The 25,019-nt window shown below is 39.2% G+C and overlaps 4 protein-coding genes across 4 annotated transcripts; 1 reads left to right on the top strand and 3 right to left on the bottom strand.

The window, feature by feature from the left end:
* Nucleotides 1-1,247: 1,247 nt before the first annotated feature.
* LOC123769899 (pro-resilin-like) lies at nt 1,248-2,681 on the bottom strand. The gene is made up of 3 exons (XM_045761335.2): nt 2,642-2,681; nt 2,410-2,484; nt 1,248-1,679 (listed from the first exon to the last, which is right to left on the bottom strand). The coding sequence occupies exons 1-3, from the start codon at nt 2,651-2,653 to the stop codon at nt 1,362-1,364; spliced, it is 405 nt and encodes a 134-aa protein (XP_045617291.1). The 5' UTR covers nt 2,654-2,681; the 3' UTR covers nt 1,248-1,361.
* A 5,973-nt stretch (nt 2,682-8,654) lies between these two features.
* On the bottom strand, nt 8,655-9,997 carry LOC123770211 (pro-resilin-like). The gene is made up of 3 exons (XM_069301145.1): nt 9,959-9,997; nt 9,732-9,806; nt 8,655-9,078 (listed from the first exon to the last, which is right to left on the bottom strand). The coding sequence occupies exons 1-3, from the start codon at nt 9,968-9,970 to the stop codon at nt 8,761-8,763; spliced, it is 405 nt and encodes a 134-aa protein (XP_069157246.1). The 5' UTR covers nt 9,971-9,997; the 3' UTR covers nt 8,655-8,760.
* A 1,667-nt stretch (nt 9,998-11,664) lies between these two features.
* LOC123770212 (cuticle protein 21-like) lies at nt 11,665-12,751 on the top strand. Its single transcript, XM_045761891.2, has 3 exons — nt 11,665-11,718; nt 11,871-11,945; nt 12,337-12,751. The coding sequence occupies exons 1-3, from the start codon at nt 11,707-11,709 to the stop codon at nt 12,652-12,654; spliced, it is 405 nt and encodes a 134-aa protein (XP_045617847.2). The 5' UTR covers nt 11,665-11,706; the 3' UTR covers nt 12,655-12,751.
* Nucleotides 12,752-15,042: 2,291 nt separating this feature from the next.
* On the bottom strand, nt 15,043-16,183 carry LOC123769914 (cuticle protein 21-like). Its single transcript, XM_045761349.2, has 3 exons — nt 16,089-16,183; nt 15,859-15,933; nt 15,043-15,472 (listed from the first exon to the last, which is right to left on the bottom strand). The coding sequence occupies exons 1-3, from the start codon at nt 16,098-16,100 to the stop codon at nt 15,155-15,157; spliced, it is 405 nt and encodes a 134-aa protein (XP_045617305.1). The 5' UTR covers nt 16,101-16,183; the 3' UTR covers nt 15,043-15,154.
* Nucleotides 16,184-25,019: the final 8,836 nt, after the last annotated feature.

Here is a 25,019-nt window from a genome sequence, read left to right as displayed (position 1 = left end):
CACAGTGACATGTACTCCCACAGAGACATACTCCCACAGAGACATAAATACTCCCCACAGTGACATATAATCCTACAGTGATTGCCTCCAATGCTTACCTTGAACTCTAATCTTTATATTCATTTTCTCTGAGATAAAATAATTTATAATTGTGCAACATGCACGGTATCTATCTAGTTACTCTGAAGGCTAGCATGGTGTTTTCCAGATAAACAAACATACATACACGATGATATTTTCACATCCAGACACGTACATATAGGCAGCTACATAAACACCATAGATATGTGCGCACGGACACACACACACTTACACATTGGCACGTGCACACAGACATGAACGCACAGAGAAGCATACACAGACAAGTACTCAGATATGTTCTAGAGCCCAGTAATCTGTACACCAGTTGATTGACGGTTGAGAGGCGGGATCAAAGAGACAAAGCTCAACCCCCGCAAACACAAATAGGTGAGTACATAGATACGTATATGTATAAAAAAAAGACTTACATATTAAAAAAAAACTCGCTAAACACAACTAAGCCGGGAAGATAATGAATGTCACTGGAGATTTCAACAGCAAGAACAAGTAGTGATCCACACTGCAGCTCTCGATCAAGAGGGTGAATAATGTGATTAATGTATAATATATATATATATATTATATATATATATATATATATATATATATATATATATATATATATATATATATATATATATATATATATATATATATATATATATATATATATTAATCTTTCCTTTTATATGTGTGGCTTGGCTTATTTTATTTTCGGATAGGGCATTGTGCCTTATTATCCGCAAGGTAATGTAATACTCAAGCTTACTATCTTCAGTTTACACCAACTAATGGATATTTTCATAAACTTTCGTCTGCTTGGTATACTTTGCAAATTGTTGTTGAATGAGTTAAAGTTATTATGAGGAGAGAGAGCTAAGCTCATACAACTATATAGTACTTGGAAGGAATTTGAGAACAGGGCAAGGATCTGGGATATGATGACAAGGAGCTGTGATATGTGGACTAGGAGCTTGGATATGAGGACAAAAGAGCGAAAGAGCTGGGATATGAGGACAAAAAGATGGAATATGAAGTCAAGGAGCTGGGATATGAAGACAATGAGATGGGTTATGAGGACAAGGAGCTTGGATAGAACAGAGGGACGGAATTGTTTCCAGTTACATGGATCGTTGGGGGATCATGAGGTATGTCAAGAAATCATGAATGCAGAATAATTTATTGTATAAATTAAGTTAATTTTAAAAGCAAAGATATGATAACCTCATCTTCGCCAGATCATCAGGTTTCTCTCGAGATGATGGAGACCACACTGGCGATTACTTGGACTCATTAGAGTCGAAGTAGCGAGGCCTGGGAGCGGCGTAGCGGGGAGCCTCCCTGGACTCGTCGGAGTCTGGGTAGCGAGCCTCACCGTCGTACTTGACATCAGCGATGTAGCCCGAGTCTCCCTCCACTATGTAGTTCACAGTCTGCAGACGACCGTCGGGAAGCTGCACGTAGTACGACCCCTTGGTGTCGTCACCGTCGCGGGTCTCCTGGTGACCGAAGTCGTTGCCGGAGTCTTCGTGTTTCACAGCATAGTTGAAGTTGTACTGAGCCTCACTAGACTCATAAGACTCGTCAGAAGAAGCCCTCTAAAAATAAAAACGTGAATTAGTAAATAAATATAATTATATATTTGAAGATATAATTATTATACATAATTATATATACAATGCATGTATCGATATAATAGTAAAAATAATAAGAAATTCTCATCATGAATGTAATTCATGTACTGAATTACATGATTCCCATGTAATTACATGATGATGAATTACAAATTTTCATCATGAATGTACACAAGTGCCTTAATTATTTATAATTATAACACATACTTTTTCTCTAAACTGTTAAATTAGATTACCCTTCAAAATATTCAATAACATATGATTATTTTACTCAGATTATTTCTTCATATGGCACTAATATAGAAGCTATTATAACTGCTACATATTTGTTTCGGTGGCTGCAATAATTCTTAGGTAGAACTCATATATACTTATTACTTCAACTAAACTGTTTACAAAACGGGTTTGAACGAAGGGCTATTGTAGAACGTTGATTTGCGTTGAAAGCATTCCATGGGATAGAGATAAATTTAAGATACATTTCCTGTTTTTGTTGAAACCTGTCGAGATATCCCATAGTTTACCTCTTCAAGAATGGAGAAGAAGACAAATACCATATACACTTAGGCTTGAATTTGTTTTCCCTGTTAGAGTCATTTGCGTTGTACATTTTCAACAGGTTCAAGACTGACACTCTTAGATTTATTATGGGAGAACATTAGATTCTAAATAATGGTTCAGAGGTTAACCTTACCCGAGGAGCAGCATAAGAGAAGGTCTCCCGGCTGTCTGCTGCTGCCAGGGCTGCCACACCCAAAAGGATCAAGATCTGTAACAAGATAAATATTTTGGTAATACTCCCAGTAACGCGAACGTCTAACGTAATAATTATATATATTTGTTATCAATAAATGTTAGCATTAAGCTCACGCATTGTTCAGTGTAAGACATAGGGTATATAGCATGATGAGCGGGGTGATAGTGACCTTAGTGTTCATGTTGTGGGTAGAGTTGTCTGGAGGAACTGACTGCTGGTTCCTCTGCCGCTAACCCTTATATACCTCCCCGCAACTCAAAGGTCGCTCAACACTAACTTTTTCTCCTACATTGACCAACTACATCTCGGCCTCAAAAGTCTAATGAAACTCTGAAAGAGTTATTTCAGAAGACCGAAAGTTCGTTTAGGTATTAAGACACCCAATCCACTCATTTAAAAGTATGTAATTTAAGATTCATGCAAAGAACTGAAGAACTGCAAAAGGCTAAGAGAGCTTGGACTGTAAAGTTAGGTTATCCTGGTCAGTGTGTGTGGCGGCGACTCTTTTCAACCTGTCCTTAAACTTAATACGTTTTCGTGAACCAGGTTGTATATTTGAGAATTGCAATACCCTATATCATCTATTTTCTCAATGTGAATCTATCCTATAGACCTATGTCAACAATTCTTATCGAACCTACATTATAGACCTATGTCGACAGTTCTCAATATGAACCTACAATATAGAGCTATGTCAAAAGTGCAAAAATAGGTCGAATAGAAAAGGGCGAAAAAAACAGAAGCCAGGTTGAGGAACCAGCACGTTCTCTCAATTTGTCACTCCGTAAAAAAATGCAACTGTTTGACCAGAAACGTACGGACCCAATCGACCCACCTGACCAATCGAGGCCGGTGCATAGAAAACGTCATTATTACATTGATTATATTTGTTACTATTACGCCTCATTTTTAACTGATTGGTCGATTCCGAAAAAAATGCGACGATTAGTTGAGAGGACGGCTTGAGGAGCCCTCCACCCAGGGATCCAGGATCACGTGAAAACAAAACAGCTCAGTGGGATCTGACACCAGTGTCGGCATAAACACAGTGACGTCACACACCTCGTTAACACTTTACACAAATCATTTTATCTCCTATTTCCGTTTGGTTAGGCTTGGTTAGGTAGGGGTTACGTTAGGGTGGATTAGGTTAAGTCAAGTTTATGTCAAGGTTAGGTTAAGTCAAGGCTAGGTTAAGTCAAGATTATTGATTTGATTGGGATAGGTTAGGTGTGATTGGGTTAAGTTAGGTTAGGTTGGGATAGGGTAGGTTTGCAGACGATGAGTCACAATAACGTGGCTGAAGATATGATGACGAAACCACACTTCAGATGAAGAAACGACGACGTTTCGGTCCAGGACGGACCGAAACGTCGTCGTAACTTCATCTTCTGATGGGTGATTCGGTCATAATAGGTTAGGTTTGTTACCAAAAAACATGGTTGCCGCAGATAGGTACATATTTTTCTCTGGTTTAAGAACCTATTCCATAAAAGTGATCTGCAATAAATTCCTTGGTCGGATGGAGCACGAAAGGGGGGGGGGGGGCCCATTACAAGAGAAAACGAGTTTTCAAAACAATTGAGGGGAAACCATTCCAATTGTAATATGAACACATTTTAGTATTCACCTAGTTGTTCTAGTTGTATTCACGTAGTTGTGCTTGCAGGGGGTTGAGCTCTATGCTTGCGGCCCGCCTCTCAACTGTCAATCAATCACCTTGTTTTTGTCTTTTACACACACACACACACACACACACACACACACACAGTAGTTTCAAAGCGTTATATGACAAAGAGTGTTGGGAAGACGGGACACCACGAGCGTAGCTCTCATCCTGTAACTACACTTAGGTAATTACACACACACACACACACACTCAGGGATGTTAGAAGGAACTTTTTCAGTCTCAGAGTAGTTAACGGATGGAATGCATTAGGCAGTGATGTGGTGGAGGCTGACTCCATACACAGTTTTAAATGTAGATATGATAGAGCCCAGTAGGCTCAGGAATCTGTACACCAGTTGATTGACAGTTGAGAGGCGGGACCAAAGAGCCAAAGCTCAACCCCCGCAAGCACAAATAGGCGAGTACACCAAGGATGCAGCCCGTAACAGCTGTCTAACTCCCAGGTACCTATTTACTGCTAGGTAACAGGTGCATCAGGGTGAAAGAAACTCTGCCCATTTGTTTCCGTCATGACCGGGGATCGATACCTGGCCCAGCAGGACTACGTATCCAGCGTGCTGTCCACTCAGCCACTAGGCGCCCCCCATAAAAAACCATCAGTGTAAGTTTCCCATTGGTTGGGACAGGAGGAAGGCCTGCCGAGGGCCTTCTTGGACTTAAGACCTTCTCTTAGATACAACCCTGACCTACTCCCCGGATGAGATGTAAGGATTCGTTTCTAACAGATCTGAGGATACGAACTACATGCGCTAACTACTGCTCTACAGGTAAGTTCCTTTACAAATTACATATATATCTATCATAAAATCTTTTTAAACACATCCAAGATCTCAAAAGGTCAAATTTAGGCTAGAAGTCTATAAAATGATCTAATTAATATCTGACATGAAAACAAACTTTAACTGTTTAAAGCTTTGCAATACCCTGCTTGAGAAACCACTCATCCGCAGGTCTTAACTATCAAACTACCTTCAAAGGTCATCAATAAATCAACATCGCTTGAGTAAAACAACTCATAAGGTCATCAACAAAGGAAAGTAATAATGATTGCCTAGATCTTACTAGGTGCAATACACACTAAGCATCAGTTATCATAAAACACCTAATTGGAAGCTGAAAGTTATGGTTGTGCAACCCTTACGGAAGGGTGGTTGGGCCTGCAATGCGGGCGTGGCAAGGAATCTAACCTTCTACACAGTGGTGAAAATCACCCTCGGTTCCCTATATGGATAATTGCTTAAACTCAGGTTCAGTCATCTGTATGCGGGGGAGATCCATTTGCATCTGTTTTATATGCACAGCCTATACAGTCAAAATATATCTAGTGCAACAAATTTCATATTTCGCAAACACTATATGTGTGTGTGTGTGTGTGTGTGTGTGTGTGTGTGTGTGTGTGTGTGTGTGTGTGTGTGTGTGTGTGTGTGTGTGTGTGTGTGTGTGTGTAAATCACGAAGATTAACACGTGATGAAAAAGTGGCAGTGTCAGACCACGGAGAAAGAATTGAAACAGGAATTTCCTTAAGTACTTTTGTATATTAATACTTCTTCAGAAGGAATGAAGATGTATTAATATACGAAAGTACTTAAGGAAATTAATATTTCAATTCTTTCAATATATAAATATGTTTATTTGTGATGTGTGTCTATGTATGTATTAACACGTTGTACTGAATGGGGTGAGAATAGCTTGAGCTACCTCATCCCTTTGTGTGTATTTTACCTCAATAAACTTATTTCAATTTCAATTTCAATATATATATAATTGAAATAATTGAAATTCCTATTTCAATAATATATATATATATATATATATATATATATATATATATATATATATATATATATATATATATATATATATATATATATATATATATATATATATCGTGGTCACAGTACCGTGTACGTTTACAGGTGATCCTTTGCGGCATGGGTTCGAATCCTCGTCCAGTCATTTAGAGTTCTTAGTGATCTTTGGGTTACACGTTCTATTAGCTTTCGTGTTATTGACCTTCGTGTACAACTTGACCTTGCCTGTTGGGATATGAAGAGCCTGGAGCTCCCTCAGCATCTCTGCCAAGGTTCATCTTAAAAGATTTTTACTACTCACTTCTATGCCTTTTGATCCAAATTATTGAAGAGACAGAAAACAGGCTATTGACGATTATCTTGGTAATGCTCTTCTGATGAATGCACTTCAGGTTATCATCCGCTTCCTTCTTCTTTCTCTTCATTCGTTTCTCTGTCCTTTTAATACATTATTATTATTACCATCATCATTATTATTATTATTATTATTATTATTTTTATTATCATTATTATTATCAGGAATATTTTGCCTCCAGCACATACACTCATTTTAATGAGTGTGAACTTTAAAGAAGAACTTTTTACTCGGAGGAGAAACCAAACGAATGAAACTTTCAGTTTTAGCTTCGTCACCGTTTAGGAAATCTGAGGGCAGCCATGATACTGTGAGTCAAGGTGAGGGATACGCCTCTCGTAGTGCTAGTTCCTTGACTGCTGAACTGCCTCGTTCCCTAGCACGGCTTTTCTCTGTAGGGTTGTTGGTCTGGCACTCTTACTGGACTGGCACTCTTGTTGGTCTGGCACTCTTGTTGGTCTGGCACTCTTACTGGACTGGCACTCTTATTGGACTGGTACTCTTATTGGACTGGTTCTCGTGTGGGTTTATCACTCTTGTTGGTCTCCCTCGACTATTTGTTAATAACAAGTTCATGCAGTTAAATCTAGAGCATAAAATGTTGAAGGTTTTGTGTGGTTATTGATTTTATTAGTTAATCTATTTTAGTCTAGTGCTGGGGTTCTTGACCTTTTTACGATTACAGACTTAAAATGGATTACCCAATATGGCCTCATAACCTCTTATGCCAGAGTTTCGAGATGGTCAAGATCACCACCATAATCCTATTAAGTACCAGTATGGCTTCAAAATATATCTATAACTATGTTTTACCTAAGATATGGATAGCTAGTAACATAACAGCCTTATTCCGTATTGGTAACGGGTTCAAATCTTATCTAAGAACATCATATACTTTTTAAATTGTTCAGAAATCGAGTCCCATACACCCCATAGAATATGGATATTCACGATTAAGAACCTCTGCTTTAGTTAATATCAAGTTTTTTTATAAAATATTTTTTCAGCTAAAGAAACTAAAATAATAGATAAACTAAAATCTATTACATAAATAATAGATAAACTAAAGATAATAGCTAAACTTTAAGCTATTGTCATATTAAAATTTGTAACACATGCCGCATTTTCACGGCAGGCAGGACGCATGTTATTGCTCCAACTACCCAATATATACTGCATTTATATGCACAAAATCATGTTTTTTCTCTATAGTCACTTGTAAATCGTTTTCAAGATTCGTATGACTGAACACTAAAATTATTTCTCAACAAAAATATCATTGAGATAAATTTTGTGTAAAAATCTAAAGTTTTATTAGATGAAGTTAGTCTTCTCTTAACCCTTAAACTGCGGCATACGTCAGCTTGTGTAAATCAGTTCACAGGATTACAATGAGACTAACGTCAACTGACATTCATCAATACAGAACAAATGAAATTTTTGTTATGCTTAATAGACCTTAAAAATAAATTACCGAAAATGGACATGTCTCTTACATACTCTTAATCTTCCATAGATGAAAAGTCTAATTATTACCTCCACTGTCTTCAGGCAAGCTCGTCCAGGCGGCCGCCGCACCTAAAGACGCCACACACACAGCACCGCTCCTGTGCCAGGTAAGCTACGGGCTCACCATAGCCCGTGCTACTTGGAACTTGTTCCGAGTAGCTGAATCTATAACATAACAACTAGAGACGCATCCGTCAATTTTAACTCACTGCGCATTCAAAATTTACATTTTCTCGAACATAAGGTAATATTATTATATACTAGAATGTTCTGAATAATTAGGTCTAGATTAGGTTAGGCTAAGTTCTGCTTGTGATTGTTGGTATTTGCAGTAAATAGGTGAAGCATTTAGAGAGGTGCATTGAATGCAGAGGCCCTGAACGAAGCACTACTCGAGAACAGTACATACGTCATCTAAGTTGTCGCGTGTAAAGTGTTTTTTAATCGTAAAAAGGGCTTTGGTGGCTAGAATAACACCCAATTGGTGTTTGTTGATGAGGACGGGCTGTATTATAGGTAAAAATTCGTGAATTAAATAATGTTTGTAGTTTGAATTATCTTGGATCCTGAATATATTTGTTGAAAACAATGTTTGATATCATACTTGCTATTTTGCTTCACTTTTTCATTGCATATCCTGCCATTTTTATAAACACAAAAATAATATAACATTTTCAGATACAAAGTTCAGTCCAAAGGTTAAGACTAATGATGCATATTACTAGTTTTAAATTATAATTTTATTTGTAGAAATATACCACATAATTATGTTATGAATGAGGGATATAAGGAACAGTTTACATGCAGAATAATTTATTGTAATAAATATAAGTTTTGAATTTGAAATAAATGGTCAAGCAAGACATTCGTCATGGGTAGATAGATATGGTTGTCGACACATTTGTTGGTGAGCTACTCTTAATTACTTGGACTCATTGGAGTCGAAGTAGCGGGGCCTGGGAGCGGCGTAGCGGGGAGCCTCCCTGGACTCGTCGGAGTCTGGGTAGCGAGCCTCACCGTCGTACTTGACATCAGCGATGTAGCCTGAGTCTCCCTCCACTATGTAGTTCACAGTCTGCAGACGACCGTCGGGAAGCTGCACGTAGTACGACCCCTTGGTGTCGTCACCGTCGCGGGTCTCCTGGTGACCGAAGTCGTTGCCGGAGTCTTCGTGTTTCACAGCATAGTTGAAGTTGTACTGAGCCTCACTTGACTCATAAGACTCGTCAGAAGACACCCTCTACATATATATAAGATTTGATATGTTACTCCAAATGTTATTACTCCATAACATTTGGAGTTATGTCTAACATAACTCCAAATGTTATGTTAAAGTTGTAATATAATTATATGTATAATTGTTTCATATCTAAAAAATTACATGAGAAATTTTTGGAGCAGGACGGTGAGATCGAACCAGAGTCCTGGGTCATCCCAGACGCGTACAGTACTAATTAACCGTGATATTATTAAGCATATCGTGGTCCTTGGGTTAAGGCGCTCGTTTAGCGTGACCAAGGATGTTAGTTCGGTCCAGCCGTCCTGCTTCAAAGACTTTTTCATTGACATATCACACTACTGTGATTTCATTGTGTATCAGTAATATTTATTTGTAAAGTTGTGTTCATTAATTCCAATAAAAAGATATTCTCAAATCATTTTCAGCTGATCTTTGTCTTTCCCTGACATTGTAAAGATGAAGTACCTAAATGTACTCTAAAACGATCAAGCATTGAGGTCACTACCACAAGCTATATTTTAACTATACTATTACAAATAAAATTTGTATTATTTTAGCAACTTATTACTCAATTAATCATGGTTGATACGAGTGCAGTTTCATTTAAAAGAACTTCAAGTGTAACTCAAGGAAGGTTTAGATGTTGACCTTACCCGAGGAGCAGCATAAGAGAAGGTCTCCCGGCTGTCTGCTGCTGCCAGGGCTGCCACACCCAAAAGGATCAAGATCTGTAACAAGATAAATATTTTGGTAATACTCCCAGTAACGCGAACGTCTAACATAATAATTATATATTTATCAATAAATGTTAGCATTAAGCTCACGCATTGTTCAGTGTAAGACATAGGGTATATAGCATGATGAGCGGGGTGATAGTGACCTTAGTGTTCATGTTGTGGGTAGAGTTGTCTAGAGGAACTGACTGCTGGTTCCTCTGCCGCTGACCCTTATATACCTCCCCGGATCACTAAGTTTGCTCAACACTAACCTTTTCTCCTACATTGACCAACTACATCTCGGCCTCAAAAGTCTAATGAAACTTTGTAATTGCTATTTCAAAAGACAGAAGCCACGTAGGGGGGACTAATAGCATCCTGTAATCTCTTCTGCATTACATTTTTGTGGTTCTAATTTTTGAAGAAGTTCGGACTATGTCTCGTCTTCTAGATATTCAGTATTTTTTCCAAGCTATAGATTAAGACCTTAAGTTATAAATCAATATTCTTGACATATATATCCAGTATGTACTGTAAAATACTACGATGAAAAGAGTTGTGGACTATCTAAATAGACCGAGAATTGTGTCCGGGAGGCTGTATAACTTTAGAGTGGATTAGTCACTGATTTCGAACAAACAACAATTATAAGACTTGATGATCAACGTAAGACAGAAATGAGTTGACCGGGTAAACTTCATCTTTGATATTTCATCCTGTACCTGATAATATATATTTGGAAGAAATAGTCAGGAATAACTGGAAAGGTACTGGTCATAATAAAGGAGTATCTAACAGACAAGCAATAGAGGGATTAACCAAGAGGGATCCAGGAGACTTAGTCCTTGAACCTCTGTAATTTCGGAACATAGTGAAAGCCCTTCCCTAAAAGGTACGCTTCTACATGTCAATGTTTTCCGAAAATGTAAAGAAGAGAAATATATGGACTTAGGGGGATTGCAAGATGCAGAAAAAATAAAACAATAAAGTCTAGAATTAGGCAAACAAATTGTTGCTAAAATTAAATTGAAGCAAATTTTAAATAGTAATAATGTGAAGAGGCAAAGGAGACAAGAGGTACATATAAGAATCTGAGAACAACAAAGATCATTGTTTTAAAGTAACCTCAACTCACATGAACACAATAAAAAAACACCTTAAACCAAACCAGAAAATATATGCACATGATATTTTTTTGTTAACTTAAACTGTCATAGGGAACATATGAAGTTACTGTACTAGAATGTTATACGCATGGAAACCCCATTTAATGAAACACATAAACATTTAGAAAAGTCAAAGGATTTACTCCAAGATTGGTGACAAAATTGAAACAGCTCAAGAATAAAACATTAAGAGGGAGAGGAAATGCAATCTGATTACAATAGAAGAAAAATGAACAGTGTAAACCTAATGACAGTGTACATGATATAGAGGAGACGATGTGAATAGAAACAATCTATATCACATAGATATATGTGCAATCTTGAGAATATTTTATTTACATTTTTTAAATCCATATAAATACACTTAATACATCTCAAAAATAAGGCTTTAGGGATGAACGAAGAAATTATGCTTTATTGATCATACTATTTAACATTCGATGTGCAATGAAGTCTGGCGCTAGATTTTATATTTTTACGAATCAGAATATTACAGATGTCTAAAAAATTGTGGTCATTTCAAATTATAAATTTGAAAATATATAGAGACAAATTTAATCTCTCATCAAAATTGTTTCTTATCTCTAAAATTTTCAATTCACAACCATGAGCTGATTTATGCTGCCAAAATATAGTTGGTCAATGTAGGAGAAAGATTAAATCGACCTTGATGTTGCGGGGAGGTATATAAGGGTCAGCAGGAGAGGAACCAGCAGTCAGTTCCTCCAGACAACTCTACCCACAACATGAACACTAAGGTCACCATCACCCCGCTCATCATGCTATATACCCTATGTCTTACACTGAACAATTTATGTACTTAATGCTATCATTTATTGATAACAAATATATAATTATTGTAGACGTTCGCGTTACTGTGAATATAACCAAAATATTTATCTTGTTACAGATCGTGATCCTATTGGGAGTGGCAGCTCTGGCAGCAGCAGACAGCCGGGAGACCTTCTCTTATGCTGCTCCTCGGGTAAGGTCAACCTCTAAACCTTAAACTCCATCTATAGGAAACAATGAGAACGCAAATTTATCAGTGTTGTAAAATATATTGTATTTTATGGATTCTTAATGTATCATATAAGATAGTGTCACTTGTATGTAGGAAAATACCTTATGGAATATATTATTCATGATTTTCTCTGCCTTAAATACTATATTATCATAAGTATAAACTATATAATAACTTTTGTTTATTAATTTTTGTTGAAAGATTAAAAAACTCAAAGTTCATTATTATTATTATTATTATTATATAAAATCTTCACAAATCAGTAATTAATTTTAGCATTTTACTTAAATGTATTTATTAACATTTTTCTTTATATTATTTTTTTTATCAAATATTTCATTGGTCTTTGTAGCGAGTTTCTTCAGCGGAGTCTTTCGAGTCTAGTGAGGCTCAGTACAACTTCAACTATGCTGTGAAACACGAAGACTCCGGCAACGACTTCGGTCACCAGGAGTCCCGCGACGGTGACGACACCAAGGGGTCGTACTACGTGCAGCTTCCCGACGGTCGTCTGCAGACTGTGAACTACATAGTGGATGGAGACTCAGGCTACATCGCTGACGTCAAGTACGACGGTGAGGCTCGCTACCCAGACTCCGTCGAGTCCAGGGAGGCTCCCCGCTACGCCGCTCCCAGGCCCCGCTACTTCGACTCCAATGAGTCCAAGTAATTACCTCTGTCACCTCCTACAGGCGCCTCCAACATTCACCTGACGGACAATAGAGATTGTATATATTTAATTATTCCATTGATGATAATAAATTATTCTGCATTGAAATCTGATATTTTCGTTCAATAGGAAACCTTTTATATGTTATAATATGATAAATATCTTTAGTGGGAATTAACATGTTGTTTACGGGTATAAAATTTACTTAAACGAGACCGAGGAAATTTAAATATATTTTACTTGTTGCATTTGAACAAGAGTCGGGAAATATTGCATTCCAAGTAACCCCAGATCCACAGTAATGTATTGTCTCTCCAAAACGATCCAATAAAACTTTATAAGGTGGTCCAGTGGTTGTCATAGGCTCTCTGGACTTCCAATGTCCAGAGAGTAAACTAATGTAAACTGCTCGTTTCTGCTAGTTATTCATTTATTTTATGATATATTCAAGTCCAAAATCTACAAGATGCATCTCCATAACAATGTTCTCGTTTATTATTTTTAAACTTATTACAATAACGTCAAGCAAGGAAGTAGAATAATTTAATTGGTTTTCATGGAACTTAGGATTTATTGCCAGCAGTTCCTTTGAAAGGGAGCACCGATATGTCACATATGTGTTTTATCACCGAGATCATCAGAGATTCTAATTCAGGCCTCAAAAGTACTAGACTTTTCCTACCAGCTTCAGTATGGATGCTCACAATAAGGAAGGATCGATCATGAAATACCGAACTGGTACCCAGCTACGAATTGATACTTACCCTGGAGCTCCACTGAAGTATCTGGAGGTACTCGACTCATTAATCCATGAAATATAAGATGTAATCCATACTAAAGTGAGTAGTAACATCCATGTACTGGTTGGTAGGACAAGTCTCGTACTTTTGCGGACAGAGTTCAAATCTCCGAAGCTAAAAATGAGTCAAATGTTATCACCCAGGCTATTGTGGACTGCATTGAATATCACAGATTCCTGTCTAAGACAACAACGTGTTCTTTCGAATAATGCATCGCATTTTGACGTCAAAATTCTCATTGGACAAAATATGATTTTCCATAAATAATAGCGGCTCGCAAACATTTATGTCTTCTATGCGAGGAAATCTAACCTATTAATAGGTTATGATCAACAACACACATCTTTAACACCTACAGTCTACAGTTCAGTCAATAATCAGGTTGTGCTCAAAATATCCACTTTAACCAACACTCCTCTGAAGCAGAAACAACATCGTCACAACAGCTGAGGTTTACAGTACCATTCAGAGTTGCTACAGAGTTTACGACCGAAAGTTTAAGATGAAAAATCTATGACAAATTTTCTCTAGATTTCCAAGGTTCTTCTTCACTTGAGAAGTTGGATAAAATAACATTCCTATGTTCAGTCAGAATCCTCAGAGGGGAAAAAAAGGTTAATTTTAATGAATAAAAATAGCAATATTCAACCTATGACCTTGTGTTGGGAGGAGGGGTAGTTACCGTGGTTGAGAGTAGAGGTAGTTACCGTGTCCTCTAGACACTGTAACCAACTCACATTTGTGGTTTAACCATGCTGTTCGCCTGTAACGGTGATTGGGGGTGTTAACTAACAGGTTTCTCTAGCCTGTGTTGACAGAAGCACTTGCCTAAGTGTACGCGGCTCTTTCACAGTGAATACATTTTTTCCATCAAATACTGAATCCGCATTATTGAACTCTTCAAGCACACGTGTGCCTGAGAAGTCCCGGGATCAGGGTTCGATCCCATCGTACAGCCTCAATATTTTCTCATATATACTTTACGTTCTTGTGATTTCCATTAAGTATATTTTACTATTTTCAGTTAATAATTTATATTAACATGAATAATATTATTTTTTGATGCTCAAGATAAACCTTTGCCAGTTATTACGTGCAAGAATTTTTTTTGCAGAGTTATGACGCTAAAAAAAGAACGTTTTTATGGCCATATAGCTGTACTCATCTCTGCTTTGCTGAGATTCACACAGCAATCCACACATGTATTATTTTGTTAACGTGGCTGTGGTCATGTATACATAGGACATATTATTATTATTAATTGTTTGCTGTTTTATAAGACGAAACCATGTATTTGTTTGGGCAGTTAATGTGGCTACTCTCAGATCATTCCAAAATATTATATTTCATAGTTGTGTGATTTTCATGCCCAATCAGGTAACCTGCTATTCTTGCTATTTTCTGATTGACAAAGAAATAGGAGATAGGACCCAGCAGCCAATCAGAGTGCAGAATACCTGCATCCCATTACGCTTACACTGACTAACGTCAGCATTGAAGATTCGCTCTGGAACAAGCTTTTACCTAAATTTGTTTCATTTTATAAAAAAAAAATGACAGGTTTCCGGTTGCACAAAAAGATATCAAATAGATTGAATGCAGAATAATTTATTATCATAAATGGAATAATTAAATATATACAATCTCTATTGGTCGTCAGGTGAGTGTTGGAGGCGCCTGTAGGAGGTGACTGAGGGTAATTACTTGGACTCATTGGAGTCGAAGTAGCGGGGCCTGGGAGCGGCGTAGCGGGGAGCCTCCCTGGACTCGTCCGAGTCTGGGTAGCGAGCCTCACCGTCGTACTTGACATCAGCGATGTAGCCTGAGTCACCGTCCACGAAGTAAGTCACGGTCTGCAGACGACCGTCGGGAAGCTGCACGTAGTACGACCCCTTGGTGTCGTCACCGTCGCGGGTCTCCTGGTGACCGAAGTCGTTGCCGGAGTCTTCATGTTTCACAGCATAGTTAAAGTTGTACTGAGCCTCACTAGACTCGAAAGACTCCGCTGAAGAAACTCGCTATAAAGAACAATGAAATATTTGATAAATAAGTCAATAAATAGAAAAATGTTAATATATACATATAAAGAAAATGTTTAAACTAAATTCTGATTTGTGAAGATTTTTTATAATAATAATAATGGACTTTGAGTTTCTTATCTTTCAGCAAAAATTCATTAAACAAAAGAAATTATATAGTTTTTGCTTCTGATAAGATAGTATTTAAGGCAAAAAAAAAATCATGAATAATATATTCCTTAAGGTATTTACCTTCACATAAGTGACACTATATTATATGATATATTAAAAATACATTAAATACGATATATTTTACAACACTGATAAATTTGCATTCTCATTATGTTTCCAATAGATGAAGTTTAAGGTTCAGAGGTTAACCTTACCCGAGGAGCAGCATAAGAGAAGGTCTCCCGGCTGTCTGCTGCTGCCAGGGCTGCCACACCCAATAGGATCAAGATCTGTAACAAGATAAATATTTTGGTAATATTGACAATATCGCGAACGTCTACCATAATAATTATATATTTGTTATCAATAAATGATAGCATTTAGCACATAAATTGTTCAGTGTGAGACATTGAGTATATAGCATGATAAGCGAGGTGATAGTGACCTTAGTGTTCATGTTGTAGGTAGAGTTGTCTGGAGGAACTGACTGCTGGTTCCTCTGCCGCTGTCCCTTATATACCTCCACGCAACACCAAGGTCGCTCAACACTAACTTTTTCTCGTACATTGACCGACTACATCTCGGCCTTACAGGTCAGCACATGTTTTTGTGTTTTTTCTAAATTTGTTTAAAACCTTAATACCTAATACTACAACTGTGTGCTTACACAAGCTTACACAACTCTCACTACAACTCATCGGGAAAGCAAAACCTGTGGAAAGCTTGTCGTAGATCTTTATACAAGAGCCAGACCGATTGCTCGGTTATAAATCCAGTTACTAGCCACGCCCAACAGCGCTTAACCTACTGACCAAGTGATACGCTTACGACGCAACACTACTGCTACTATTACCAGTCTATATATCTGTGCTATATTGCTATATGTAAATTTCATTATATTGAAATAATTAAATAAAATTATATTTGCTATTTTAGTATATACTGTATTATGTCATATATGGCAAACAAGCCAAATATGCATTATGGCCTTTCTTCTGAATAAGTGTGCCTTAAACAATTGGGGTTAATGATCGTAACCAGTATAGCTATCTTTCCTGATTTGGGTTTTCTCCCCAGCATATCCTCTCAAGTTGTCAGAAGTAGTAACTTTAACCATCCGTAGGCAACAGAAGTAGTAACTTTGACTAACCACAGGCAACAGAAGTAGTAACTTTAACCGTCCACAGGCAACAGAAGTAGTAACTTTGACTAACCACAGGCAACAGAAGTAGTAACTTTAACCAACCACAGACAACAGAAGTAGTAACTTTAACTAACCACAGGCAACAGAAGTAGTAACTTTAACCAACCACAGGCAACAGAAGTAGTAACTTTAACTAACCACAGGCAACAGAAGTAGTAACTTTAACCAACCACAGGCAACAGAAGTAGTAACTTTAACTGACCAGAGGCAACAGAAGTAGTAACTTTAACCGTCCACAGGCAACAGAAGTAGTAACTTTAACTGACCAGAGGCAACAGAAGTAGTAACTTTAACCGTCCACAGGCAACAGAAGTAGTAACTTTAACTGACCAGAGGCAACAGAAGTAGTAACTTTAACCAACCACAGGCAACAGAAGTAGCAACTTTAACTGACCACAGGCAACAGGGGAGTGAATTTTAATTTCATGCATCGGTGACTTTGACCTGGAAACACTTCAGATGACTCCTTGAGGCGCGTGACATCTCGGCACTATAGCCAGGTTCTGCTCTACCAGCAACACCAGTAATAGAAGGAGGCGCTGGAGTGGAACAGAATGCCACAGGTTTAGCACGTGTTCTTCACCCAAGAACAAGTCGAGAGACAAGAGAACAGGTGCAGAACATGTTGCTCATCCAAGAACAGGTCGTCAGACACAAAAGAACTGCTACGCTAACTACTGGATATTTAGGTAAAAGAGAAATAAGAATCGCAATCAGGTAATGAATGCTACATTGTTGATACATAGACACAGATCCACTTAGACGCAGAGATACACACAGCCACAGAGATACACACATCCCCCCTTCCCCCCATCCCCTCCTGCCCACATACACACATCACTACCTACCCTAACCCATGCACCTTGCCAGCGAAAGGTACCCATAAATACCAGCAGAGATGCTATAAAGTCGAACCATAATATGAAGCCCTATGCCCCAAGGTCTTCAAGGTCGACCTTCTGCTACTGCTGTTGCTGTGTATTGCTTCATTGGCGTAAAAACGTGTCTGGTTACACCCCACTGAACTTTCTCCCCGGAGCACGGGAGGCGCTGTAATTGGCAGGTTGGGGTATGATTTGATTGGCAGGTTGGAGTATGGTTTGATTGGCAGGAATACTGTGATTGGCTGGTTGGGGATATGCTATGATTGGCCAATTGTAGAATGCTGTAACTGGTTGGTGTGCTGTGAGTGTCTGTTTAGAGTATGATGTGATTGATATAGAATTGTCAGTTTGGTGTATGCGGTGATTCACAGATATACTATAATTGGGCAGGCTGGGGTGTGCAGTCGTGTCTAGGCTTTGCAAGTGATGTAGCAGGCTGGCCAGAGGCAGCTTGCGAGGCCAGGTTATTGTAGGACTACTGTAGGAGCAGGCTGAGGAGTGTGCAGGCTTAGGAATGTGCAGGCTGAGGAGTGGTCAGGCTGAGGAGTGGTCAGGTTGAGGAGTGGGCAGGCTGAGGAGTGGGCAGGCTCTGGAGTGGGCAGACTGATCAAGCAGCGGAGGGCAGGCTGGGAAGTGGTGAATTAAGCAGGTCGAAGAATATTGATGTGGGTAAGCTTGTGGCAACTGTAATGGGCAGTACGTAGGCTAATGCATTGAGCTTATCTGAGAGTAAAGTAATTGGAAGGTCGGGGACATGTGTAATGGGTAGGCTAAGTACTATTGCAGTTTGCATGCAGGCTAGGGGCTACTGTAATGGGCCTTCTGGGGCTACTGTAATGGGCCTTCTGGGGCTACTGTAATGGGCCTTCTGGGACTACTGTAATGGTGAAATTTACACAGTAAAATAACAACATACTGGATTGATAATAAGTTAGGAAATACAGAAGAGTAAGAAAAAAATAGTAGAGATGCCACATGTAAAACCAGAGAACACTGTATGGACATCAGAAGTTGTACGGATATTCCTTGCTCTCCCAGCAAGTATAAGAAATATTGCCGGAACAAAAGTGGACTTCTTCGTGGAAACATCTGACATATTCAGGCGATGAGTCACAATAACGTGGCTGAAGTATGTTGACCAGACCACACACTAGAAATTGAAGGGACGACGACGTTTCGGTCCGTCCTGGACCATTCTCAAGTCGATTCTCATTCTCACAATCGACTTGAGAATGGTCCAGGACGGACCGAAACGTCGTCGTCCCTTCAATTTCTAGTGTGTGGTCTGGTCAACATCTGACATATTCCAGCTAGAAGTGCTGGATGGCGGGGTTGTAGCATATATATATGGGCCTGTGAACTGCTCTAACCAGTGTTCTAAGTCTATTACGGGCTCACCATAGCCCGTGCTACATAGACATTTCGTTCTGAGTAGCTAAATCTAAAATAACAACAATGCTCTAACCAGCAGTCTGTTCATCCAAGTTATCACAGGTCAGTACTAACCCCCAAGCTGGGCTTTGTGAGTAGAAGAACTCTCAGAACCCTTGACAGGTACGATACAGGTAGCAGAGCAGGGAGGGATGAGAGGGTATAATAGGGACCACTTCAGACCAGTCTGCATATAATTCATATCGCTTAGAGACTGTGCTCATGAACACACAAGACATTGTTGAATTAATGTGTGTATGTGTGTATTTACTATTTGTTATTTACTATTTGTATCTGCAGAATCGAGCTGTTAGCACTTGTAACCTTTGTAACCGTAACCTCTTTAACCAATTTTTTTCCCTCTATTATGTCTACTACATATATTTCTCTCTAACATTCACACACATTGACTGTAGAGGTAGTCAGAACCTTGTATTTTTTCTCTTTCTCTAATACACACACACACATCCCCAGGAAGCAGCCCGTAGCAGTTGTCTAACTCCCAGGTACCTATTTACTGCTAGGTGAACAGGAATCGAACCTGGGTCCTTAGGACTACGACCCCCGAGTGCTGTCTACTCAGCCACGAGGGCTCTGTGTGTGTGTGTGTGTGTGTGTGTGTGTGTGTGTATGCTTCCCTGATATTGGAAAAAATGACGAGTCTATAAAACAATTAATCAAAAAACAAAATATTTTATAAAAAATGACATATATATATATTACGATTACCAAAAGTATATATTTTATAGAAATCGAAAAATCATCAAAACATAAGTAATTATATCATGACATAAATAAATGATCTAACCTTCATTCTTACAACATTTATCCTTACGAAAGATTCCCAACTTCGCTAAATTTTGCAAGTTGGCCTGCCACGTCGAGAGACAATTTCTTGCTGGCCAAAATCATAAAAATTTCAATTTGTTTCAGTGACCTGTTGGTGCTTGCGTAAGGTCAGGGGGTGAGATTACTGACATGGATGTGTTGAGTGTATCATACGACCGTCGGTGTGTCAAATATCTCCCTAGAAACTGAACAAGTCAAGGCAAGGGAACGCCCAGTTATGAAATCATTTCAGAAGACAATCAGGTTAATGGGGAATGGAGAAATATAGGTTTTACCTCTTCATGGCCAGTTATGGGGGTAGAGAGGTAGGGGTGGAGTGGTGCTGGGGGGTGGTAGGAGGGGGCATGAAGGTATTGTAGTAGTTGTGGTAGTGTGGTGGTGATGTAGGAGTAGTTATGGTAGTGTGGTGGTGATGTAGGGGTAGTTATGGTAGTGTGGTGGTGATATAGGGGTAGTTATGGTAGTGTGGTGGTGATGTAGGGGTAGTTATGGTAGTGTGGTGGTGATGTAGGGGTAGTTATGGTAGTGTGGTGGTGATGTAGGGGTAGTTATGGTAGTGTGGTGGTGATGTAGGGGTAGTTATGGTAGTGTGGTGGTGATGTAGGGGTAGTTATGGTAGTGTGGTGGTGATGTAGGAGTAGTTATGGTAGTGTGGTGGTGATGTAGGGGTAGTTATGGTAGTGTGGTGGTGATGTAGGGGTAGTTATGGTAGTGTGGTGGTGATGTAGGGGTAGTTATGGTAGTGTGGTGGTGATGTAGGAGTAGTTATGGTAGTGTGGTGGTGATGTAGGGGTAGTTATGGTAGTGTGGTAAAGAGGTGTGTCATTGAGTGTTATGGAAGAAAGGAATGTATCTGAGTTTTATTATCCCAGGGTAATAGTGTCCCATGGTGGTGGTGGTGTCCCACAGTGGTTGTGTCCCAGAATGGCGATGTCCATAGTGGTGATATCCCAGAGGGGTGATGTCCCATGGTGGTGCCGTATCCAGTGCTATGAGGGGCTGAGTGGGACATCCCTTCCACCAATAATATTCCTGACTAATCAGCAACAAATCTCTATCTAATCTGTTACCCGTCCAATGACTGTCCAATCAACAGTGTCGAGGGTGGAATTCAACAGGAAAAATCCCTCAGTATGGAAGTGAACCAGGGCAGGATTCATCAATTATTTACGCGTCCACTTACGAAACCTGTGCATCTTTTCTCAAACATGGCGGCTCAGTTTGTGTTTATTAAACAGTTTACGAGCTTGGAAGCTTTACAACCCAAGGCTATTGTTGTTATTAACAACCTCGTAGTGTTTCGGTGCTCATAAACAGTTTAATAATCGTAAACAAAGCCCTGTCATTAAGGAAGGATGTACAGGTTTCGTAAGTGGTCGCGAAAATGTTTGAAGAATCCAGAGTCCTTTGGAGATCCTACATCAGTGCTTCTGTTGAGTGAATTTGTTCTGTAGTACTTTACTATTTCAGTTATGAAATGAGTATAGTTCCGAAGTGCCATTCTAGCGAACGGGATCTGAATGCTTTAGTGGGCCCATGAAATTAGAAAACGAGGTGTGGCCGAAACACCTGTGTACGAACTGACCGCACCTTGGGATAAGGGTCCAATTGACCTTCAATGTTAGTGGCGAGTTGCCCTAGTTTCCCCTTGCAGGAAGTACACATTCGTCCGCCCAGTAGCATGCTTCCTATATGATGTAACCAGAAGAGAAAGGGGCATCAGGGACAATGTTTATTTTGTTTAATGCAGTTGCTCATTGTTGGGGAAGAGATAAGGACAAATCGTATACAAGACGATTGGACGAAACGTATTTTCTGATTGTCAAAACTGTACATCCAGAAACCACCATCAATATGACATGCCACCTGGCCAACCACGACCAACATTTACAGTGATCGCCACTCACCACCCCCACAATGTGGTAGACAACCAGCAACCTCCAGCATGGCAGTCTACCATACAACAGTATGGCAGACCACCATAGAACCTCCAGAATCAACACCTCCACCTTAACTTTCAGTATGACCTGAGCATCACATACCCCAACAGACCTTCATCTCCCCCGGATGCTGCAACCCATAATTCCTGTCCGCCCTTGGCTCTGGTATCTTGGGTGGGGCCATATATCTTGCAACATAATAAAAGAAAATCTTTGTGTTTGTGCTTTATAAAGTAACTTTAGCTCTTTCCAAGAGCACATTATTTATGTACGAAAAGATCTTCACCAGAGATATCCCCACGAAGAGCATCAAATAATCGATATACAACCATAAAAAGATGTTAGACATAGCTGAATCACTTCATAATAAACACTTGTCCAATTATCACTAGAAACGTACTTTTATAAAAACGTTTTATACTATCTACATGATAAAGATATGGTCATGTAGGGGCAATATGTATGGGGCAATTCGTTTGATTTCGTATGGGCCAATAGGCCTTCTGAAGTTACCTTTATTCTTAAGGCAGAACTGTCAGTTTAGACCACACCTGCACCAACCGACCGAGGAGAATTGCAAAAGCAAGAGTTATCAGTCCCCGATAACCAAACCACACATCAGAATATTTAGAAACCACGACGTTTTGACACATATGGTCCAGGATAATGGACGGAAACGTTGTCGTTTCTCCATCTTCTGATGGGTGGTTTCGTCATAATATATTCAGCCACGTTATTGTGACTCATCATCTGCGGATAAATACTCATACCCCGCCCAAGTAAAACAGAAACAAGCAACACTTAGTGGGCCAGCCAGAGGCTTAGGGCCCGCGCAGGAATATCCCTGCAAAAAAAAAAAAATCTACATAATCAGTCCCCTATACAAGGGTAATCACCTCACCTATTATCATCATACCTACTGTTGAGTACTTCAACGAAACGCGTCATTAATGTGACATGAATCAGAGTCATTTAATGTTTAAAATTAACTTTTGAGAGTAAATATTTCACCTTAATTCCTAAGTGAAGATAAGCATAAAAAAGTAGTGATTTGTTCAAAAATCGGTTATCTAACAATTTCAGTCGCATTCTATAAAACACACACACACACAATAGCTAAAAGAACACAGAGTAACGAACATAAACAAACACACACACACACACCAGCCGACCTCGCCTCACCCCCACCTGTGTCCGCCAACCCATTAGTTACCGGGATGATGTTGCATCAACATAAAGTTGACTCGTTCAAGATGACAATCCGGTTCCGTCCCGAGACGGAACTTTCCGTCCAGTGACTTGCTCCTTGCATCCCGTCCCATTCTTCCCGTTCCTCTTCCAGTAGTCTTCCTGCTTGTGCCTCTCTGTCCCTGGCTTGTGGACGGTCTCTCCTCTCACTCTACTCTCACCAGATCACCAGTAAGGGTGTGGCTGCCAGAGACAAGTTTTTCTAAATGTGTAGCAATGTAAGATTTGGCTGAAACTCACGCGTGTGCACAAACATGTATTCACTCGCACTCTCATACACACACACACACAGGATCCTCCACGTCTGTGTTTACATATGATGCTGAACTGATGTAAATCAGAGAGAACAGGGGTGGAAATTAGATATTCAGATCTCCATCACATTCAGGACAGTCTCTGTCTGTCTGTCTGTCTCTCTCTCAAATAAACAAAGTTTCATGATCGTATAAGGTGTGCGTACTTGAACATTGAACCATAAATGGTTATCTAGTACACACAGAGCACCTTGAGAGGCAATGGAGTGAGCACACACAGCCTCCTGTTATCTCCCTCTTCCGGATTGCGCTAATTGGATTTTGTAGCTTATTATGCATATAATATTTGTAAAAATGTAGCACTCATTTCGTGTTGCTTTGTAAATAGACTGAACTCTGTATAATATCAAACTGAGAATAAGATATACCCAATAAAATGTATGATAAATAATTGTATTAGCACCAATGCATGAATGAACACTCAAGTGTCATGTGATCTTCTATGAGGGGCACTCAAGTTCCTCTTTACTAAAGGTCAGACAGAGACAGTTTTGCCCTTAGGGTTCGATTGAGGTGGGATGGAGAGTTTTGCAACCTGACCTACAACATTGCCTGTTCTGTAACCCGTATTTACAAGGGGTAGTAAAACGTTGTAAGACCACCTGTTGGGTCTTGTCAGGAAAGCCCTGGGGTAAATACTGGTTTAGAAATAGGGTGGCTGATCTATGGAAGAAATTGCTAAGTAACATAATAGATATGGGATTTGTTGATTGTTTCAACCGTGAGTTTGAGTATGAGCCAATTGTTTCAACCGTAGGTTATAGACATATATGAATGAGTATGGAAGGGTATAAATAGGAACTGCCTCGTATGAGCTCATAGGGCCTTCTGCAGTTTCCTTAATGCTTGTGTTCTTATGTTATTTGTTGCGGGCTCTTGCCGACGTCTCAGATGACGTGCATTTAACATTTATGTCAGAGGAAATTTACGAGTGTCTCGGAAAACATTTGCAGTGGAAGGCTGGCATTTGGTGGCATTTAGACGCTAGTTACCCAAACTTCTTTTGCCTCGAACCTCAATTCATCCCATAACCCTAGTTCTACCCAGGTGTGGGCGTGGTGAGGGCGTGCGTGTGGGCGTGGTGAGGATGCAGGCGGCAACTTGCGGGCAATCCCTTACTAAACGACCACAATTTATAATCTTTTATAACCTTGGATCCGCAGTCCTTCCTAGAGTAAAGAGGTCAACCATTCTCATGCGAACGGCCCAATGTGGACCACAGATATATATATATATATATATATATATATATATATATATATATATATATATATATATATATATATATATATATATATATATATATATATATATATATATATATATATATATATATATATATATATATATATAACTGATTAGAACTTGCGTTTCCCTGATTTTATATCTACATTTGAGTGAGGTGGGAAGGGTGATGTGGCATTACATTTGAGTAAGGTGGGAAGGATGATGTGGCATTAGAGGATATTAATAGGGTATTAAAAGTATCAACACAAGACAGAACAC

The sequence above is a fragment of the Procambarus clarkii genome, chromosome 45 (genome assembly GCF_040958095.1).
Source record: "Procambarus clarkii isolate CNS0578487 chromosome 45, FALCON_Pclarkii_2.0, whole genome shotgun sequence".
NCBI lineage: Eukaryota > Metazoa > Arthropoda > Malacostraca > Decapoda > Cambaridae > Procambarus > Procambarus clarkii.
This window is presented reverse-complemented; position numbering and strand designations above follow the sequence as displayed.

Excerpts from the sequence above, each read along its gene's own strand:
- LOC123770212 (XM_045761891.2), top strand. Across the intron at positions 11,946-12,336 it reads TCTCTTATGCTGCTCCTCGG|CGAGTTTCTTCAGCGGAGTC; the intron begins GTAAGGTCAACC and ends TGGTCTTTGTAG.
- LOC123769914 (XM_045761349.2), bottom strand. Across the intron at positions 15,473-15,858 it reads TCTCTTATGCTGCTCCTCGG|CGAGTTTCTTCAGCGGAGTC; the intron begins GTAAGGTTAACC and ends TGTTCTTTATAG.
- LOC123769899 (XM_045761335.2), bottom strand. Across the intron at positions 1,680-2,409 it reads TCTCTTATGCTGCTCCTCGG|AGGGCTTCTTCTGACGAGTC; the intron begins GTAAGGTTAACC and ends TTTTATTTTTAG.
- LOC123770211 (XM_069301145.1), bottom strand. Across the intron at positions 9,079-9,731 it reads TCTCTTATGCTGCTCCTCGG|AGGGTGTCTTCTGACGAGTC; the intron begins GTAAGGTCAACA and ends ATATATATGTAG.